A 21,129-nucleotide genomic window follows, 5' to 3' on the forward strand; every position below is an offset into this window, starting at 1 on the left:
TGCAGACTAGATCCCCAACAGGGGGACATGCAGGAGGCAGACAATCAATTATTCTCTCTCATTATTGATGTTTCTAACCCTCTCCACCCTTCCTCTCTCTGAAATCAATTAAAAAAATTGTTAAAAATTATAGTTTATTGATTTTTAGAGAGAAAGGAAAGGAGGGAGAGAGAGAAACATCCATTCATCTGCTGCCTGCTGCCTGCCCCCTACCTGGGAATATGCCCCTGACCAGGAAATGAACAAGCCGTCCAGAGCAATGCACTGTCATTTTGTGTTTGTTAATCCTCACCTAAGGATATTTTTTCCATTGATTTTTACAGAGAGTGAAGGCAGGGAGGGAGAGAGGAAAAGAGGAAGGAAGAGAGAGACAGAGACAGAGAGAGAGAGAGAGAGGTGAGAGAAACACATGGACCCGTTGCTTCCTGCATCCACCCCAATTGGGGCCAGGATCAGGATTCAACCTGCAATCCAGCTACATGTCCTTGATCAGGAATCAAATCTGCAATTCTTTGGTGCTCGGGAAGATGCTCTAACCCTTGAGAGATACTGGCCAGGACAATTTATTGTTGTTTTTAACAATATGTCGGAAAAAAATACTGTAGTAATTTTGCCAACATGAATAAATATTGCATATCTACAATTATAGTCTACAACATATTTAAATCCAAGAGTCAGTACTCACAAACAATGTTCAGGGAATGATTAGCACCTGATCACACTGCATTGTGCCCCGTAACTGGTTCTGTTGTGCGGTGGTGGTGCAACTTTCTACAGCAGTTTTAACTCATGCCTACCAGTTTTCAGACATGTGCTAAGCCACACCCCAACCGTGTGCATCTGTTTACTCTTGGGGACTGGTGAATGCATGCATTTACCACATCTATTCAACATAAATTTAAAATAACGGTAATACATATAGAAAACTTTTCAGTAAAATTGAACTTCTCATACATACTTAATAACACAAACATGTCTACATAAGTAAAAAGTAAACTAATTTGTTAATTTTTTAACATATGCATTCTGAAAACCTACTTTATTATATACTACAGGCTCATTGCAAGAATTTCATGCACAGGTAGGGTCCCTAGAGGCTGCCAGCTGGGGCCTTCCTTCCGTGCTGCCTCCTGGTGGTCAGCATGCGTCATAGTGAGCGATGCAACTCCTGGTTGGTCAAACTCCCAAAGGGGACACTTTGCATATTAGGCTTTTATATATATCAATAGGACTTTCAGTTTTAGCAGACACCACCTCGCCCAAATTAGTACATTATTTCAAGGTTTTACTGTAATTTCTAACACAAGTTTATGCATGAGAAAGCAGGTTTCTTCAAAACAGAAGATTGCTATATGTGACTTTAAAAAAAAAAAAAAAAAAAAAACCAAAATGCCCAGCTGGTGTGGCTCAATTGTTTGAGCATCATTCAATGCACCAAGAGGTCACCAGTTCTATTCTAGGACAGGGCACATACCCTGGTTGTGGGCTTGATCTCCAGTTGGGGGTGTGCAGGAGGCAGCCAATTGATGTTTCTCTCTCACAGATGTTTCTATTTCTCCTCCCTCTCCTTGCCTCTTTCTCTAAAATCAATAAAAACATATTTTTTAAAAGCAAATTATTTGATTTGAAAGGAAAACATTAAACTGAGAAGTTATCACTATTTTCACTTGAGAAAATGTATTTCATTCCTCTGTCTTACAGAGAAGCACTCGGCCACAGAAGTGGGCCACAGAGCAGGGAGGGGAAGCATCAGCTTCTTTATGGCATTTTAAATGTCTGTGTGCGAGGGAAGCCTGGTTCTTCAAAATAACCAAGATACCGGTAGAGCAGCCAAAACCTTACCACGCTGAGGACGTTGCGTAGATTTCATATGGAAAATTTTCTCTTGTGTTATTAATAATTTAAAAACCAAAGAAATAAGGCATCATTTCCTCTTTTTTCAAAATAGGTCTTACTACCTTTTATTTATAAAACATTTTGGGGATTAAAAAAAGAGCATCAGGCCCTGAACAGGTGGCTCAGTTGGTTGGAGCATCTCCCCATACACCAAAAGGTTGCAGGTTCGATCCCCAGGCGGGGCACATATGAGGCAATAGATTGATGTTTTCCTCTCTCTCCCTTCCTCCCTCCCTCCCTCCCTCCCTCCCTCCCTCCCTCCCTCCCTCCCTCCCCCTCTCTCTCTCTCTCTCTCTCTCTCTCTCTCTCTCTCTCTCTCTCTCTGAAAACAAACACACAAACATGTCCTCAGGAAAAGATTTAAAGAAAAAATAGCATCAGGTGTTTTTTTTGGGTTTTTTTTTTACCAAACTCACCAGCCTCAGGTTTGTCCAGAGCAGGGGTCTTCAAACTACGGCCCGCGGGCGACATGCGGCCCGCAGAGGAGTCTGATCCGGCCCGCCAGGTTTTTTGGGCAGTGAGCGCAGCCGAGGTGTTACAGTAGGAATTAGTAGTTCATATAGTCCGGCCCTCCAGCTCTCTGAGGGACCGTGATCTGGCCCCCACTTAAAAAAGTTTGAGGACCCCTGGTCCAGAAGAAACATCTTATGCACAGGGGTGGGGCTTGAGGAAGCCACCAAGAAGCATAGGAACATTTCTCAAAGAAAATTAGACAAATTCCCATGTGTGCAGACATTTGAGCTTTTCAATGTAGATTAAAGTAACAAGGTTTACCAGTCATCTTTATCTGGGGTGGGGTGACTAAAGTTCATCCCTCTTGTGAAATCTCCTGAAATTATTTTCTCTCCCATCAAACCTGCCCATCAGCAGGTCTGCCTCATCTTCCTCACGGGCCTTCTTCACTTCCTCCTTGGCCTGGATGGCATCCATCTCCCTTTCCGGGCCCTGCAGACAAAAAATAGAGATTGGGGGGGGGGGGGAGGGATTATGCTTCCTGGAAGCTGACCAGATGTTAATGTGCAACCTGCCCCTGCCTTCTGGAAGCTTCCACTCCAGCTCAGGGCAGATAAAAATGAGTCCCCAAAGCTATCAGGTCCTAATCCCTGGAACCTGTCAATATGACCGGATATGGGGAAAAGGTCTTTGCAAACGGGATTAAGTTGTGTTGAGATTATTCTGATTTATCAGGTAGACCCTAAATTCCATCATTCAGTGTCCTCATAAGAGAGACAGAGAAATGTGAAACACACACAGAAGAGGAGAATGCCACATCAAGACAGAGGCAGAGCCCGGCTGGTGTAGATCAGCAGCTGAATGTCCATCCAGGAACCAAGAGGTCACCAACTGGATTCCTGGTCAGGGCACATGCTCAGATTGCAGTCCCAATCCCCTGTAGGGAGCTTGCAGGAGGCAGTTGATCGATGATGTTTCTCTCTCATTGATGTTTCTTTCTCTCTCTCTCTTCCTCTCTCTAAAAAAAAAATCAATAAAAACATTTAAAAAATAGAGGCAGAAGTTAGTGTGTTGTGGCCACAAACCAAGGAACACCAGAAGCCACCAGAAGCTGGAAAAAGCAAGAAAAGGGTCCTCCCCCAGAACCTTCAGAGGGAGAGTGGTCCTGCTAATGGAGTCTGGCCTCCAGGACTGTACGAGAAAAAATGTGTGCTGTTTTAAGCTGGCCAGTTCGTGGTGATTTGCTATAACAGCCCCTGGCAATGATTCATCCCTTCTTTCTGTCCCCAGAGCAGTGGGTCCCTGTCCTTCAACCAGCTGACCAGCTGAATGGGTGATAAGAGGAGACGGTAGAGCCTAAATGAAGAAATCCAGGGGATGTAAAATAAGGCAACACATCGATAACTGCTTGGCTGTGAGGGACATTGTAAACCCAGCCTGTTCGCTCCTGGGCTGTTCACCGAAAGACACATTCAGGAATGATTGTGACAGCTTTCTGCAGAAGGCCACAAGCTGGAAGCCACCCAAAGCTGCCTTGACAGAGAATGGATACATACCTTCTGGGATAGTCTCACAGGAAGATCGAGCTACTGCTGCGTGTGATAATATGAGTGCATCTGACAATACTGCCTAAATGAGTAAACAGGACTCCATTTATATGAATTTCAAAAGGAGGCCAAATTGATCTAGATAGAATAGTGGCAGAATAGTGGCTCCTTTGGGAGTGAGTGCCGGCTGGGGGGGGGGGGTGGGGGGATAAGGAGGCTCCTGAAAGCATTCTGTGAGTTGATCTAGGTGGAGTGTTCATTAGCAAGAACTCATCAAGCCCTTTCCTACATGTTAGACCCCAGTACAGAAGTAAATAAAAATGAAAGAAAAGTTCATTGCACTCATCGTACCTTCGTTTCACCCCAGGTGGCCTTGCCAAAATTCTCAGCATACTCTTCATCGTCTGTGATCAGGAAGTTATCGAAGATGGTTCCAGATCTCACCTGCAGATGAAAATAGGGCCTTACTTATCGGTGTGAGAAATGGAACCACCTTCCACCAAGCGACAATTGTATTCTTCTCAGTACTGTGGCAATCATTAGTTCTCAAAGCAACACATGCTTAAACCCATTTCCAGAATGCCCTTCCCTCCAGGGCACGGGTTGTCAACCTGGCTGCCTATTGGGATCACCAAGAATATTTCAGAAATTCCTGATGCCTGGTCTCAACCTTCGGGATGCTGCTTTCACTGGTCTGGGGGCTGCCTGGGCATTGAGACTTTGAAGAGCGCCCCAATGCCTGGAGCGCTCAGCAATATTTAAGAAATGCAGTTCAGCCGAAACCGGTTTGGCTCAGTGGACAGAGCGTCGGCCTGCAGACTGAAAGGTCCCAGGTTCGATTCCGGTCAAGGGCACATACCTTGGTTGCGGGCACATCCCCAGTAGGGGGTGTGCAGGAGGCAGCTGATCGATGATTCTCTCTCATCTATGTTTCTAACTCTATCCCTCTCTCTTCCTCTCTATAAAAAAATCAATAAAATATATATTTTTTTAAAAAGAAAGAAAGAAAGAAAAGAAATGCAGTTCAAAAACCTTTCTGTGGACTGGCAGCAACAACACTACCTGGAAGTTGGTGGGAATGCAGAATCTCAAGCTCCACACCAGGCACTCTGCCTCAGAATCTATAACCTTGTCCTAACGCTGGCTGATGGCCCCACCCATCAGCTAAGAGCTGAGGAAGACCAGTTCCCAGTGGGCAGAGGCAGACAGGATGTGCCCGGAGCGGGAGGAGGTCATCTGTTTGGCCACAGCCTTGGGTCCAGTTACAGGTGCCAGGCGCACAGCAGGAGTTCAAGAAACACAAGCTATGTAAATTAAGGGATTTACTGGTAAGCTGAAATTCAGTTATTAAACTAAAGCAAATTTAAAACCCATTGACCTGCCAAAGCTCCAGCCCGATGGCACCAATGTTCTCAAATTCCGAAAGGTCGTACTCCGTTAAATAGCGGGTGTTTTTCATCTTCTGATGGAGCCACACGTCTTTGTCTATTCCTTCTGCTTTCAGGCCATCCTGCAACAGCAAACCGCATGTGGTGGTCCCCAGTGATGCAGCAGGGGAGGGGGCAGTCCGAGGGTGTCACAGGAAGAGGATGCCCCCACGTACCTGGTACGGAGGTTTCTGAAGCATTGGCGCCTGCCAGTCGCCGTCCAGTTCTCTGTTCCAGTCGCTTGGCTTGCTGGCACTGGCATCCAGAAAATGCTTCTCCCAGTCCTTAAAATATGTGTAAGAGAAAAAAAGATTCTCAGATTTGAGAAAGGAAATTCGTAGCAACCAGGAAATGGCCAGGCCTGTGACCCAGGTCGCTATTTCCTCATCTCCTTCTCAGTTTGGTGGTTGAAGGGCCGAGTGCAGTGATGGTGGGGGTTGGGGGAGAGAGGTGGAAAGGAGAGCAGAACCAATGGGTTTAATAATTGGTTGCGATCAGGGTCCAGATCCCACAGGGGGCCTTGGGATCATGCATTGCTGGAATGTTCTCTCTAACCCCATCCCCATCTTCAGCCCGTGTGATGGTACCACTTTTCCCATGCTATTGACAGGAATGGCAATGTGGAAAACTTGAAATAATGTCTAAAGGTAAAATGATGGGCAAAAAGTAAGGATGGGAGAGGGGACCACACTTTCCCTGATGGTTAGCTGAAATCTGCCCTACATCACAGTCACACATGGACTATTCCAGAGAAGAGCTGGATAACTAAGAAATGTCCCAATATTTACCTGGATAGCAGGAGAAAAGCAATTACTATTGAGTCATTTTATATACATAGAAACACTCACCTATATACACACAAAAATAATGCATATAAATGTATATATATATATACAGTTAAATATATAATGCATAATATATATAAGTATACATATTCAAGTTTATACAAACATATATACATATTATACACATCTATATACATATGTATATGGCTTAGTAGGTACTGAATAAATAGTTGTTGAATAAGTAAATGGATAAGAAAAAATTGCTTAGATTAATATTCAGATCAATATATATAAAAGTTGTAAATAATGTTGTTTTCTCTTTTAGAACTGAGACATTGTAAACATTTTTTAAAATATATTGATTTCAGAGAGGAAGGGAGAGGGAGAGATAGAAATAATGATGATAATCATTGATTGGCTGCCTCCCACACTGGGGATGAAGCCAGAAACCTGGACATGTGCCCTTGACCAGAATCAAACCCAGAACCCTTCAGTCCACAGGCCAACACTCTATCCACGGAGCTAAACCGTAGGGCAACATTTTTAACTTAGCAGCTTTTTCATGATACTCTTCTCAACAACTGAAACATGGGAGTTAGTCACCTCTCCTACTGCTTTTTGTTGTTGGTAATTATCACCGAGGATATTTTTCCATTGATTTTAAGAGAGGGAGGGAGGGAGGGAGGGAGGGAGGGAGGGAGGGAGGGAGGGAGGGAGGGGGGAAAACAGAGAAACATCGATGTTAGAGAGGCACATCAATTGGTTACCTCCCACATGAGGCCCAACTAGGGTTGGGGATCAAACCTGCAACTGAGGTACATACCTTTGACTAGAATTGAACCTTGGTTCTATCTACTGAGCCAAACTAACTAGGTCTCTTCTACTGTTTTATATATATATATATATATATATATATATATATATATATATATAGGAGAGGGAGAAGGAGACAGAAGCATCAATGATGAGAGAGAATCATTGATCAACTGCCTTCTGCATATCCCACACTGGGGATTGACCTGCAAGACCTGCAACCCAGGCATATCCACGACAGGGATTGAACGGGGACCTAGCAGTCCACAGGTTGAGGCTCAACCACTGAGCCATGCCAGCCGAGCTCTCCTACTGCTTTTTGACCCAGACCACAAATGACAACCATGAACCACTGTTGTGTTGGGATCCAGAAAATAATTACAATTCAATCTGAGTAGCAGGCTTCCTAGTAGAATTGCAGGTTTTCAGATTCTAATGTCATAGCTCATAGGGGTCTGAGCATAGGGACAAAACAGCCAATCCAGAAAGGAGCTTCAGAAAGACTGATTAGCCCCTGTGGGCACCTGTCTCCACCCAAACTGCTGGGGCAGGGGGTACTGCAGGGGTGTTGTTATTGTTGTTGTTGTTGTGGTTGTTGTTTTGCCATTCTGGGCCTTGTTTAAAGTAAGTGCTTTTTCTGGGTGAACACTCCATTTTTTGGTTTGTTTTTAAGGGAAGAACAGGAGGGGGAAACTGCCATTTTTTCCTCCCATGAGATATAGTGGAAAACTTTTATGTGGGGGAGTTGCTCTAATCTAAAGGCATTCTCACTGATTGGACATAATTGATTCCAAATTCAAGAAACTTAACTTTCAATTATCTATGGGGAAAAAGGATTGCCAAATAACTTAATAGACTAAATAAGATTTAATAATTATATGCAGTCTATTCTGAAGTATTTGGTTATTACATAGCAATGCCACCAATAAGTTGTATGTTGTCAGAAATGAATAATAGATATCAGTCCAGTACTCATAGTTATGGCAAAGATGACTGTCTTCAGATAAAAAGCTCAGGTTCTGGTATAGTGTTTGATGCCCAAAACAAAATGTTACAACAATAAAGAAACAGCCGAAACCGGTTTGGCTCAGTGGTAGAGCGTCGGTCTGCGGACTGAAAGGTCCCGGGTTCGATTCCGGTCAAGGGCATGTACATTGGTTGCGGGCACATCCCTGGTAGGGGGTGTGCAAGAGGCAGCTGGTCGATGTTTCTCTCTCATCAATGTTTCTAGCTCTCTATCTCTCTCCCTTCCTCTCTGTAAAAAATCAATAAAATATATTACAAAAAAACAATAAAGAAACATAGACTGGTCCTAGTCTGTGGACTGAAAGGTCGCAGGTTCGATTCCAGTCAAGGACATGTACATTGGTTGTGGGCACATCCCTGGTAGGGGATGTGCAAGAGGCAGCTGGTTGATGTTTCTCTCTCATCGATGTTTCTGGCTCTCTCTCTCTCTCCCTTCCTCTCTGAAAAAAATCAATAAAATACATTTTTTTAAAAAAGTGGCTGTAGTGGGTAATTCCAAAAAATATTTATCTACATCCTAAATCTGGGAATGTGAGCTTAAAGGGTGTGGGGAGGGTCTTTGCAGATGTAATTATAAGGATCTCAAGGCAATTGGATTATTCAGGTGGACTTAAATCCAATGATAAATGTCTTTATAGGAGACAGAAGAGACTCAAGAGGAGGAAAAGGCCATGTGGAGAAGCCAGCCAGAGAGACTGGAGTGATGTGTGTATCACCCAAAGAATGCCTAAAGGCAGTGACACTGTAAGGAGGAAGGATCCTCCCGACTGCCCTGAGAGGGAGTGTGGTCCTGCCTGCCAACACACTAATTTCTCACCCTGCCTTCAAGAAGAACTACAAGAGAATACATTTCTGTCCTTTGAGAAATGATGGCAAAGGTCCCGGGTTAGATTTTTGTTAATCCTCACCAGAGGATATTTCCCCATTGATTTTTAGAGAGTGGAAGAGAGAGGGAGAAGCAGAGAGAGAGAAACACCGATGTGAGAAAGTGACATTGATTGCTTGCCTCCCACAGGAGCCCTAACCAGAAAATAGAAAAACCTTTATGTTAGGGATTTGCTCTTTGTGGTGCTTATATATATTCAATACACAGCAGCCCTAGGAAACACATTTTTATATGTTTATGGATCTTGATTATCAATCACAAGTATGAGGCCACAAAAATATTTCATGTTCAAATGCATAATAACATAAAAAAATTTTAAGGTTGCAGATGCATTTAATTTTGGTTAAGAAGATCAAACCATACTTGTTTTTATCTCAAATATTATAAAACTTTTTCACAATACCTTCAGGCATGCAGATCTGTGGCTGGTTTCAGCACTCATGCACCAGAGAGAGCATTTTGATCATTCTGTTGTTGCCATCATGGTTACCCGCCATGCAGCAATCACACAGGACCTAGTACGTACAAATTTTGCTTGCACACATTTTCTAAAATTGTTTGGGGAAAATCCATACCTGGAGTTTGTCCTCTTTCTCCTGCTCCCAGTCCATGGACTCTGCTGAAGACTTCTCCGTCTTCTTCAGTGATGTTAAGTTCCAGTCATACTCAATGCTGCCGGATTCAATCACTTGGCCATCAATTTTCACTTCATAAGTGAGATCTGGTCTTAAGATCAGAGTGTAGAGGTGTGTGAAGCCATCAACCTGCACATTTTAGGGGAGGAAAGGATGACAGGGAGATGTTTCAAGGCAGGTCTAAACATGCAGTTTAAGTTATCATCAGTCAAAGACTTGCCATAACCAGAAAGAAGAGGGGTCGTAGGATAGGGGGCTGTAACGGTGTAACAGAAGCATTGCCTCTTTGAAGAACCCTGCTGCTGGCAGCCTTCTCTTGAGTGGCCAATTCCCTTTTGGGCAAAGATACCGGCCCCCACTATAATCCTACAGGCAGTTACGATGGGGCAGTTGGTGTAAACCATGGGACGATGGCATTGTTTATGAAAAGTCATGTTGAAAACTGAAAGATTCCTAATGAAGTCTGCTCCATTTCTTTTTGTATATAATTTTTAAAAAATATATTTTATTGATTTTTTTAGAGAGAGGAAGAGAGAGGGATAGAGAGTTAGAAACATCAATGAGAGAGAATCATCTAACAGCTGCCTCCTGCACACACCCTACTGGGGATGTGCCTGCAACCAAGGCACATGCCCTTGACCGGAATCAAACCCAGGACCTTTCAATCTGCAGGCCGACGCTCTATCCACTGAGCCAAACCGGTTTTGGTTATAATTTTGTTTTGTTTTGTTTTGTTTTGTTTTGAATCCTCACCCAAGGATGTGTTGATTGACTTCAGAGAAAGGGAGGGGCGGGTGAGAAGCATTGATCAGCTACCTCCCATACATGCCCTCACTGGGGATTGAACTGCAACCTAGGTGTGTGCCCTGACCAGGAAATCAAACCACAACCCCTTGGTATATGGGACAACACCCCAACCAGGGCTCCGCTCTATTTCTAACACAGGGGAGAACTTTCTGATGCTCTGAGCTATCCGACAACGGGAGCTTGGTGAGGGCAGGCCCAGTGTCTGTCTGAGTCACGATTAAAGCGCTGGGCCGGACACAGGAAAGTATTCCACAAATACACAATTAAGGATGGGTGGGGGTTGGGTGGCAGGTGCCTGGGGAGACTGAGGGTGCCCAGGATATGCCTGCCTGCCAGTAGCTGAGGGGAATCTTACTGGGCTTCTCAAAACACAACCCTTAGCATCAACATCACTGGGAAATGGAGGTTCCCACGTGGGTCCCAACATGCTGTGCTGGAACCTGGTGGACCCTCAGTAATTTTCACAGGCCCTCCAGGGACACTGACATTGTTCCGGTTCAGGAGCCACTGCCCCAGCGTTTTAAAGGGTCTGTGTCAGGAGGATTCTCCCCTAACAAGAGCCTGCTGTGCCCTGCCGGATAGGCCACTGCTGTCCACACAGTGGCAAATGGCTTGTCCAAGATCAACACTGCAGTCTGCTTGGTGTGACGGCTGAATGCCAATGCTCTCCCCCTGCACCTCTACTGGCCTCCTTCTCAACTCCCTTTCCTACTTTCACTTTGGGCTCCCTGGCCCCAATGGCTGGGGCTCCCCAGGATTTGGCTACAAGAGCAGCTGGATGGGGATTATATTTACTCCCATACATATGCAAACAGCTCCAAAAGGCATCTTTAATCTCAACCATCTGCCTGAGCTTCAGACCTGCTTCCAACAATTTACTGACACCTCTATCTGGATGTCTGCCAGGATTTCACCCCTAACCATTCAACATGACCCCCCAGTCTGCCCTAGTCCCTCCTTGACCTTTGCTTCCCTTCCTAATTAACTGTAATGCTACTGAGAGTCATCGTCCGCATCCTCAGTACCCACATTCCAAACATCGTAAAGTGTGCTGCACCAGCATGTCCAAGGGTGAACCTGAGGAGGGGCAGTGAAGATGGAAGAAAAGACAGACAAGAGAATACAGCTGGGGCCCGGTGGATCTCCCGTGCCTGGATGAGGACACAAAAGACCCAGCCTGCAAGCCGATGCTTTGTTTTATAGTCTGATTAAAACAAGGGTAGCCCTGCCAAAACCGGTTTGGCTCAGTGGATAGAGCATCGGCCTGCAGACTGTAAGATCCCGGGTTCGATTCCGGTCAAGGGCATGTACATTGGTTGTGGGCACATCCCCAGTAGGGGGTGTGCAGGAGGCAGCTGATGGATGTTTCTCTCTCATCAATGTTTCTAACTCTCTATCATTCTCCCTTCCTCTCTGTAAAAAATCAATAAAATTTTTTTTTTAAAAGGGTAGATTAACATCTATACAAATGTTCTTGTTTTGGCAACACTTGCTGCACCTCCCACAGCCATTAGCTACTTAGGAAGGAATTAGGGAGGGCCACCAGGTCAGGCTCAGTTATGCTGGGAGAGCTCTGCCCTCCAGGCTGGGACTTGTTTGCGGCCCTGCCACAGGCCAGCCCAAGGCTTGACCCTAGAGCCGTTCCCTACAATAAAGTCCTCTGGACCCCACTCCTGAATAATGTTCAAATGCTCCTACCTCCTACCGTCTGCATTCCCCCGGAACCTGGGCCCACAATCTCACCTGTTTTCCTGCCTGTTGATCACTCTGTCCCCCACCCACCCTCTCCAGAACATCTGACCTATTTTCCTAACATGCACTTCAGACCCCTGAGGTCTGACCACCGCCTGCAGGAAAGGTTCTCGCCCTTTCCTTTCCACATCACAGAATGAATCAGACCCTATGAAGACAATGGTACTCCTCCCTGGGAAGACCGGAATGCTGACTAGCCGCTGTGAATCAGTGCTCCTTCAGCAGATGGGTGTTATTTTTCCAACAGATTGCGGTAACAGCAGCACGTGTCCGAGAAAGTCATCAGCCTTGGGTGCCTGTCAGGGCCCTGTAGGCTTGTTGACCCCAGGTGGTCATGCTTTGGCCTCCCAGGCGTGATCTGGACCGAACCTCACAGCCTCCACAGTGTCTCTCCCACACACCTGATGTACAACCGAACAATTTCTTGGGACTCAATCATAAAGACCTGCCCATTGGTCCAAACACTAAATGGAGGGAGAAAGCTTAAGATTATAAGCTTTCACTGAAACCGGTTTGGCTCAGTGGATAGAGCGTCGGCCTGCAGACTGAAAGGTCCCAGGTTCGATTCTGGTCAAGAGCATGTACCTTGGTTGTGGGCACGTTCCCGGTAGGGGGTGTGCAAAAGGAGCTGATAGATGTTTCTCTCTCATTGATGTTTCTAACTCTGCCCCTCTCCCTTACTCTCTGTAAAAAATCAATAAAATATATAAAATAAAATAAAATAAAATAAAATAAAATAAATATTGTAAGCTTCCCAACGCCCCATGGGAGGGGGACATGGGATGAGGGGGGAGCTCACAATCCAAATGAACCGCAACATCAGTAGGTGGGAGCCCAAGAGGGATGGTGCTACCAATGGAGACTCACTGGGGTTTTGTGAAGAGGTCTGCTGCTCCCTGCTTGGGTTAGGACTAAGGGAGAGTTATAGATGCATCCACTCCCTGCTGTCAATGATCGTGAAATACACTAGGTCCCCCTGTCCAAATTCACGCAGATTCACGCAGGCCTCTGCTGTTGGAGCCCTGGGCCCTGGGGGTGTCTCAGGGGACAGGTTCCTGTTTCCTGGTGCTTACATGCAAATGAGGGGCATTGCAGAACATACTTCCCTTCCACAGGCCCACATGCCAGGGACTTAACAGGCCACCTCTTTGGAGAAGCCCTAGGTGGCGCCATTGAGTTCTAAAGCAGGCCCTTAGACCTAAAGAGTCATTTTCACAGATTCCCTGGGTAAAAAAAAGTAAGTGTATGCTTTCATTTTAGAACATTTTCTATCTTAAATATTTTGGCATTTTGAAGATTCATTTCTCCAATTAATTTTCAGGAATAAAGGAATGATATCAGGACTATTTCATTCCTTAATAATGATGGCTATAGCTAAAATGGGACCACTCTGTTGTAACCTTGATGGGGCAAATTATAAATTGATGCCACAGCTCACAGTAAAAAGTGAATGTGCCCTCCTGATGGGAAAAAGAACTCGAGAAACCAAACCAGAGTAGTGGACAAGTGTCTCTGATGCACCTGCTAACCTAGAGAGCAGGGACGGGTTATGTTTGCTATGACCCATCCCTGGCTCACTTAAATATTTTAAGATCAAACTGCTCTCTCTAAATTTATGTTACTATCTGACAAGAGATAACACAACCACCGATTTAAATATAAAATCAGCCTGGCCGCCATGGCTCAGTGGTTGAGCATCTATCAACCTATGAGCCAGGATGTCAGGGTTCTATTCCAGCCAAGGGCACATGCCTGAGTTGTGGGCTCTATCCACAGTGGGGGGCGTGCAGGAAGCAGATGATCAATGATTCTCTCTCATCGTTGATGTTTCTATCTCTCTCTTTCTCTCTCTTCCTTCCTCTCTGAAATAAAAAAATATATTTATAATTAAAAATATATTTAATAAATAAATAAATACAAAATAATTTACCTTACACCTGATAGGTTTCTTGTTTGAATGATACTGATTCTTGAAATATAAAATAACATGAACTTTCTTGATATCAAATCCACAAATATCAGGTCCTACAAAAAAAAAATTAGCTGATCTCAATTTCCCTGCATAATGCATTACCACAACATACCCACAACCATTCTTCTGAAATAATATCCAAGGCATAGGAAGCTTACATGCCCAGAAATGATCAATTACCTACATGGATATATTTATTTACTTTTTAAAAATATATTTTATTGGTTTTTTACCGAGAGGAAGGGAGAGGGATAGAGAGCTAGAAACATCGATGAGAGAGAAACATCGATCAGTTGCCTCCTCCACACCCCCTACTGGGGATGTGCCTGCAACCAAGGTACATGCCCTTGACCGGAATCGAACCTGGGACCTTTCAGTCCGCAGGCCGACGATCTATCCACTGAGCCAAACCAGTTAGGGCTACATGGATATATTTAAATGGATATCTACCATTCTCAGTTCAGGTAATTTCTCTGTTCCCTGCAGCCACTTTGGACGCAAGTGTAAATCAGCATGAGTAAGAAAAGGTTTAACAATCTAAAAAGCATCCCTGACATGCTGCCTGAGTCTGGGGTCCTTGCTCAGAAGCTCTGACCAATGGCCCTGTACCCAGGTGCGGGCTTTGGAGTTGGACTGACAGGCTCTAGCTTCAACTCTCATTCAGTTTTGAGACACAGTTGCAACTATGCAGCCTCTCTATGCCTTGAGTTAATCTTGACTTCATAAAGCTATTGTGACAATTAAATGGGCTCATTTTTTAGTACATTTATTGATTTGAGAGAGAGAAAGGAAGGGAGAGGGATAGAAACATTGGTGAGAAACATCAATTAATTGGCTGCCTCCTGCACACCCCCTACTGGGGATGGAGCCCACAACCTGGGTATGTGTCCTGACCGGGAATCTAACCATGACTTCCTGATTCATATGTCAATGCTCCATCACTGAGCCACACCCACTGGCTATTTAATTGTTTTTCAGGCTGTCTCTGTGCTAAGAGTCAGCCTGAGACGTAAACTTAACATCTTCTCAGAGTCTTTCCCTGGCATGTGTGGTCACTTTCTAATTTTCCCTGCATGAATGTCCTGGTCTTTAGCGTCTGGCTTCCTAAGGGGAAAAGGGAAATAATGAGGGGAGTCACTGGAAGTCACTCTGGCTGGAGGCAGAGAGGATTACTACAATAGTGAGGGAGATACAACAAAATAGCGGCCCCTCTCTGTCCCCACTCTTGTGAACAGAGGCACCAATCAGCAATCAGAGCTCAGATCCCAAATATTTGGAGGACAGAGTCCTTTCTGCCACCCTAGCTCCTGCAAACTGTGTGTAAGCTGCTCCAGGAACACCTGCCCCGCTGCATTAGGGGCGGGAGGTGATATATGCTACTGTGCTGAGGGCTAAATGGACTGAATTTAACCTTCCCGGTTTCCCCTGGAAATTGCAATCCTTCCACAGACTCCAGAGTCCCCAAGTATTTAAATCTGGCAGCTTCTGCCAGTAGAATTGTTGTCCAGGTGGGGAGACAGCTGCCTAATGCTTTCTACTCTGCCATCTTCCCAGAATCCTCTTCATTCATAAAGCTTTTGGATCTCACACTTTGGTTATGTCTGTGGCTCAATGTGGTCTCTTCCCATTCCAGCACAAATTTTAATCAAGTTTCCCTGGTATCAGGAGACATTTACTGTATTCCAGGGTCATCCAGTTTTTTTCTGTAAGGGGCAAGACAGTTAATATTTTTGGCTTTGGGGCCATATGGTCTCTGTTACAATGACTCCACTCTGCCACTGCTGTTTGAAAGCAGCTCTAGACAAAATGCAAATGAAGTGAGTGAAGCTGTAGCCAGTGAGACTTCATTTGTGGACACTGACATTTGAGTTTCATATCATTTCCACGTGTCAAAAATATTATCCCTCTTAAGATTTTTTCCCCGTCATTCAGAAATGTTAAAACCCATTCTCAGCTCCCATTGTGGGTGGCCTGATCTGGCCCATGGACTCCTGATATATTCAGAATACTTGGGTCTACATTCATGTTAAACATACAACTTTCTCTAAAGTATAACAGAATGGTACAGTTGCCTTTTTATCATGTTAAATAGATTTAACAGGACTAAAAACTTTTGGCCTGCCAAAACTGGTTTGGTTCAGTGGATAGAGTGTCGGCCTGCGGACTGAAGGATCCCGGGTTCGATTCTGGTCAAGGGCATGTACCTTGGCTGTGGGCACATCCCTGGCAGCGGGTGTGCAAGAGGCGGCTGGTCGATGTTTATAGCTCTCTATCCCTCTTCCTTCCTCTCTGTAAAAATCAATAAAATATATTTAAAAAAATAAAAACCTTTAGCCGGGCACACACAATACTACCATCTTAGCAGTCTTGGTCTAAGGATGCCATGGGTGGAAGGATTATCAGTCACCAGGAACGGTTGCTTTGTGCTACCTGAACTCACCAAACATGACATAGTACGGGGACTTCCCGCTCAGGTTCTTCTGGTCCACATCCGCAGGGAAGATCTTAATGTAGCCGCCGCCACAGTCCATCTTCTGCTCGTGCTTCACTGTGTACTGAACGACCAGCGTCTTCCCTTTGTTGCTGAATGGTTTAAACCGCGCAGAGATGGCATAGAATCGGCCATTTTGAGTGGTTTGCAGACCTTCAAACAAAAAACACTCATGAGGGATTAGGAGAGACAGGGCTCAGTGAGGCAGATAATTAAATTATTGTCTTTCTCTTACTCCCATTAGTAAGCCATTTACATTCATCCAGCACCTATAGTCCATTTGTACAAAAGACAATGGACATGCCACAGAACTTCTTTGTCACACTCGGATGTTTCTGTACTTAATATACCACTGTTAAATTATAAAGGCACTTTAGCTCTAAGTGACAAATATGCATTCTAGTGATAAATAAAAGATTCATTTTGCTTCCACTCATCTTCCAAGAGGTAGGGCTATACTAAATGGACTGAATTTAACCTTCCCGGTTAAATTGTTTTTCAGGCTGTCTCTTTTAAAAAATATATTTTTTAAAAAAGAAGTAGAATGCTTTGTATTTTAATTCAGTTGCTACACAAGCTGGTTGGCAAACTCATTAGTCAACAAAGCCAAAGGAAGCTTGTGTAGCAACTGAATTAAAATACAAAGCATTCTACTTCTTTTTTAAAAAATATATTTTATTCATTTTTTACAGAGAGGAAGAGTTAGAAACATCAATCAGCTGCTTCTTGCACACTCTCTATTGGGGATATGCCCACAACCAAGGTACATGCCCTTGACCAGAATCGAACCTGGGACCTTTCAGACTGCAGGCCAATGCTCTATCCACTGAGCCAAACCGGTTTTGGCTCTACTTCTTTTTTTTTTTCTTTTTTAAAAAGATGTATTTTATTTCTTCTTTACTGAGAGGAAGGGAGAGGGAGAGAGAGTTAGAAACATCGATGAGGAAGAAACATCAATCAGCTGCCTCTTGCATACCCCCCACTGGGGATGTGCCTGCAACCAAGGTACCTGCCCTTGACTGGAATCGAAATTGGGACCTTTGAGTCCGCAGGCCGATGCTTTGTCCACTGAGCCAAACTGGTTAGGGCAGTGGTTGGCAAACTCATTAGTCAACAAAGCCAAATATCAACATTTTGTAATTTCTTTTGAGAGCCAAATTTTTTAAACTTAAACTTCTTCTAATGCCACTTCTTCAAAATAGACTCGCCCAGGCTGTGGTATTTTGTGGAAGAGTCACACTCATGGGGCCAAAGAGCCACAGGTGGCTTGTGAGCCAGTTTGCCAATCATGGGGTTAGGGCTCTACTTCTTTTTAATTCTCATCTTAAAATAGTGACTTAAGAGTCACAATAGACCGGCTGGTGTGACTCCCTGGTTGAGTGTTGACCTATGAACTAGGAGGTCATGGTTTGATTCCCATCAGGGCACATGCCAGGTTTGTGGGCTCCATCCCCAGTGTGGGGTGTAGGAGGCAGCCAATGATTCTCAACATTGATGTTTCTAACTCTCTCCCTTCTTTGAAATCAATAAAAATATATTTAAAAAAAAATCACAACAGCAGCTCTAGCTGGTTTGGCTCAGTGGCTAGAGCGTTGGCCTGGGGACCAACGGGTCCTGGATTCGATTCCTGTCAAGAGCACGTACTTTGTTGCAGGCTCCTCCCCAGCCTGGGCTAGTCAGGGCTCCTGAAGAAGGCAGCCAATCAATGCTTCTCTCTCACATTGTTATTTCTCTCTGTCTTTCCCTCCCTCTTACACGATCTCTAAAATCAATGGAAAAAATACCCTCAGGTGAGAATTAACAAAAAAGGAGTCACAACAGCAGATGGAGGACAGAGTGCAGCTCTGTAAAATAGTGCTTCCCTGTGCGGGATGAGCTGGCTCATGGTTGTCACGTGTGATAGCTTTTTATGAAGACACCATCCATTATCATGTGAATCATCTCATATTTGCATTATGCATTTAAGTGTTCACTTTGCAGACCAAAACCCCCTTTTCTGTACCAAAGCCTTATCTTATACTGAAATTCATCAAATCTGAAGAGAGAGCTAGTCTATTACAACCTACCCTTTGCTCTGTACTCTGGCCCCCACAGCTGCTCTGAGTCATCATAAATGGAGTTGGCATTTGTATTACTACATCCTGAATTCATGGCTGAACTCCCTGCCACCACATGTCTCTGTGTCCTTCATTCCTTCCTCACCCTCCCCTTCCTCAGATGTGCAGACCCTCCTCCTCATGTGGCCCCTTCCATTGAGGCAATTACTAAGGCCATATGACTCACCACCTCCCTCTGTGTCCTACCCCCCTCCTCAGCCACACCCATGGCCTTTCTGACTAAATTCTATTTCTTTTTCCAACAATAGCTTCTATGTCATGGTCCCAGGGGACCACAACAGAAGGGGCCAAATTAACGGGTATGCTCGGTGCCTTGCCCCTGTCTGCACTCCGTAGACACATGCAGTGAATGAAATGCACACAATCTCAGGATTCCAGATTGAAGGGAGAAAAAACACTGGAAAAAAACAAACCAAATCTAAGTGGGAACCCCTGTCCTTGGACAGGCTTCATAGAATCACCTGCTTGTTTTCACTCCATTTTTGTCATTTAGCCTGAATTTTTTTTAAAAAATGTATATTTTATTGACTTTTTTAACAGAGAGGAAGGAAAAGGGATAGAAAGTTAGAAACATTGATGAGAGAGAAACCAATCAGCTGCCTCCTGCACTCTCCCCACTGGGGATGTGCCCACAACCAAGGCTCACGCCCCCAACCGGAATCAAACCTGGGACCCTTGAGTCCACAGGCCAATGCTCTATCCACTGCGCCAAACCGGTCAGGGCTATAGCCTGAATTTTGACCAACTGTTTGGGTCAACATCCTATCCAATAAAAGGATAATATGCAAATTAACTGTCACTCTGTCACAAATATGGCCACACCCACAGCCACAAGGTGGCGGCACCCACTCCTCTCAGCGCTGCCTGAGTCCCCCAGTCCCGAGGGGGCAATCACTGAGAGTGGGCAGCATGAGCATTCTGGGCCTAGCCGTGGATGGCCTCTGGGCAGTGGGCATGGAGCAGCCAGGCCCCACAGAGAGTTACTAGCACACATATTTGTGTGCATGGCTACTAGGGTAACTTATGAAACTATGCATATACAATTGAAAACCAGAGAGAAACATGGGAATAACAGAACCAAATAAAGGTTGAATGGAAGATGGTGAAGAAGTTAGTTTTTCCTCTAAATCAGGAGCTGGGAAACCTTTTTTTGAAAGGCCAGAGAATAAATATTTTAGGCTTCATCTGCCATTTGCTCTTTGTCCCAACTACTCAATTCTGCCTTCGCAGTATGAAAGCAGTTATAGAGACCATATGCAAACAAATGAGCATGGCTGTGTCCTATTAAAACGCTATTGATAGATACTGAAATTTCATAGAATTTTCTATAATTTTTACTTGTCATAAAACACTATGCCCCTTTCAATTTCCCCGCTATTAAAAAGTGTTAAAACCATTCTCAGTTTGCTGGCTTAGGAAAAACAAACAGGTGGTAGATGAGCTGTATTTTGTCCACTTTGGTCATCAGGAATGAGAAGAAGCCAGAACACAGGTTATTCTAGAAACAGGAGGCCTCCAACTTGCAGGGTGGGGGTAACAGGCTGGCCTCTGGGAGGGAGAGGAGTTTTACCTGTGCGTACGGGTATAAACATTCACCTTGTTGCACCCCTTAAGAGCTGTGCTTTTTTCCCCCCCTCTCTAATGCATACAAAGCATGTTTTGCTGGGCAAGAGAAAACAAGAGGACAAAAAGTAACGCCAGAGCCCTAGCCGGTTTGGCTCCGTGGATACAGCCTCGGCCTGTGGACTGAAGGGTACCAGGTTCCATTCTGGCCAAGGGCACATGCCTGGGTTGCGGGCTCAATCCCCAGTAGGGGGCGTGTGATCCTCTCTCATCATTGATGTTTCTCTCTCTCTCTCTCTCCCTCTCCTTTCCTCTCTAAAATCAATAAAAATAAATTAAAAAAAAAAAAAAAGTAACACCAGACCCTACCGAAGCCTCGGTTTCCTCACCTGGGAGCGGGAGTGGGACGGAGTGGGACGTGCTGGGGTGAGCCACACCTACCTTGAAAGGTTGCTTTGGGGGATTTAACATTTAGCTCAATTTTCTCTGGAACCCTCAACTAACCTTTGTCTTTTTCTTTATGGCCGTAAAATTTCCCTGACGAGAGTCTAAAATGCCCGAATTGGGAGTCATTAGTGGATTGCACCCATCGGTTCCTCCAGCGCTCTGTGGGGGGAAACAACATGGGTTAGGGCCACGGACTTCATCTGGGTCCAGGGGGGCTGAGGGGCGCTCGAGGCTGAGCCCACCCCGGAGCCAAACGTGACTCCGGCCATCCAATGGGCGGCAAGGAACGGGGGAGCTTTTTCACCTCCGTCTAGAAACTCCTCCTGGAAGTGGACGGTGGCCAGCACCACCCGCAACGCACAGATGGCCCAGAACAGGACCCCCCAAGGCGCGGCCATAGAGGGTGCGCGGAGCTTCTTGTAACCGCCCCCTTTGCTCCCAGCAGTCTCCGCAGCGAGCCGGGCCCCTCTAGGAACTACAACTCCCGCCACACCTCGCGATTGTGATGTGAG

At 45.1% G+C, this 21,129-nt stretch overlaps 1 protein-coding gene across 2 annotated transcripts; it reads right to left on the reverse strand.

Annotated features, from left to right (window-relative positions):
- Window positions 1-2,438: 2,438 nt before the first annotated feature.
- Window positions 2,439-21,092, reverse strand: CALR3 (calreticulin 3). Of its 2 annotated transcripts, XM_084885980.1 has the most exons (9): window positions 20,922-21,087; window positions 20,675-20,776; window positions 16,440-16,643; window positions 13,958-14,052; window positions 9,409-9,597; window positions 5,500-5,607; window positions 5,275-5,406; window positions 4,248-4,340; window positions 2,445-2,841 (listed from the first exon to the last, which is right to left on the reverse strand). In XM_084885980.1, the coding sequence occupies exons 1-9, from the start codon at window positions 21,013-21,015 to the stop codon at window positions 2,698-2,700; spliced, it is 1,161 nt and encodes a 386-aa protein (XP_084742106.1). In that variant the 5' UTR covers window positions 21,016-21,087; the 3' UTR covers window positions 2,445-2,697. The 2 variants fall into 2 exon arrangements, with proteins under 2 accessions (XP_084742107.1, XP_084742106.1); XM_084885981.1 differs by lacking the exon at window positions 20,675-20,776 and having other exon boundaries at window positions 2,439-2,841; window positions 20,922-21,092.
- Between the last annotated feature and the right edge of the window lie 37 nt (window positions 21,093-21,129).

Source organism: Pipistrellus hanaki (genome assembly GCF_964339955.1).
Source record: "Pipistrellus hanaki genome assembly, chromosome: 5".
Taxonomy (NCBI): Eukaryota; Metazoa; Chordata; class Mammalia; order Chiroptera; family Vespertilionidae; genus Pipistrellus; species Pipistrellus hanaki.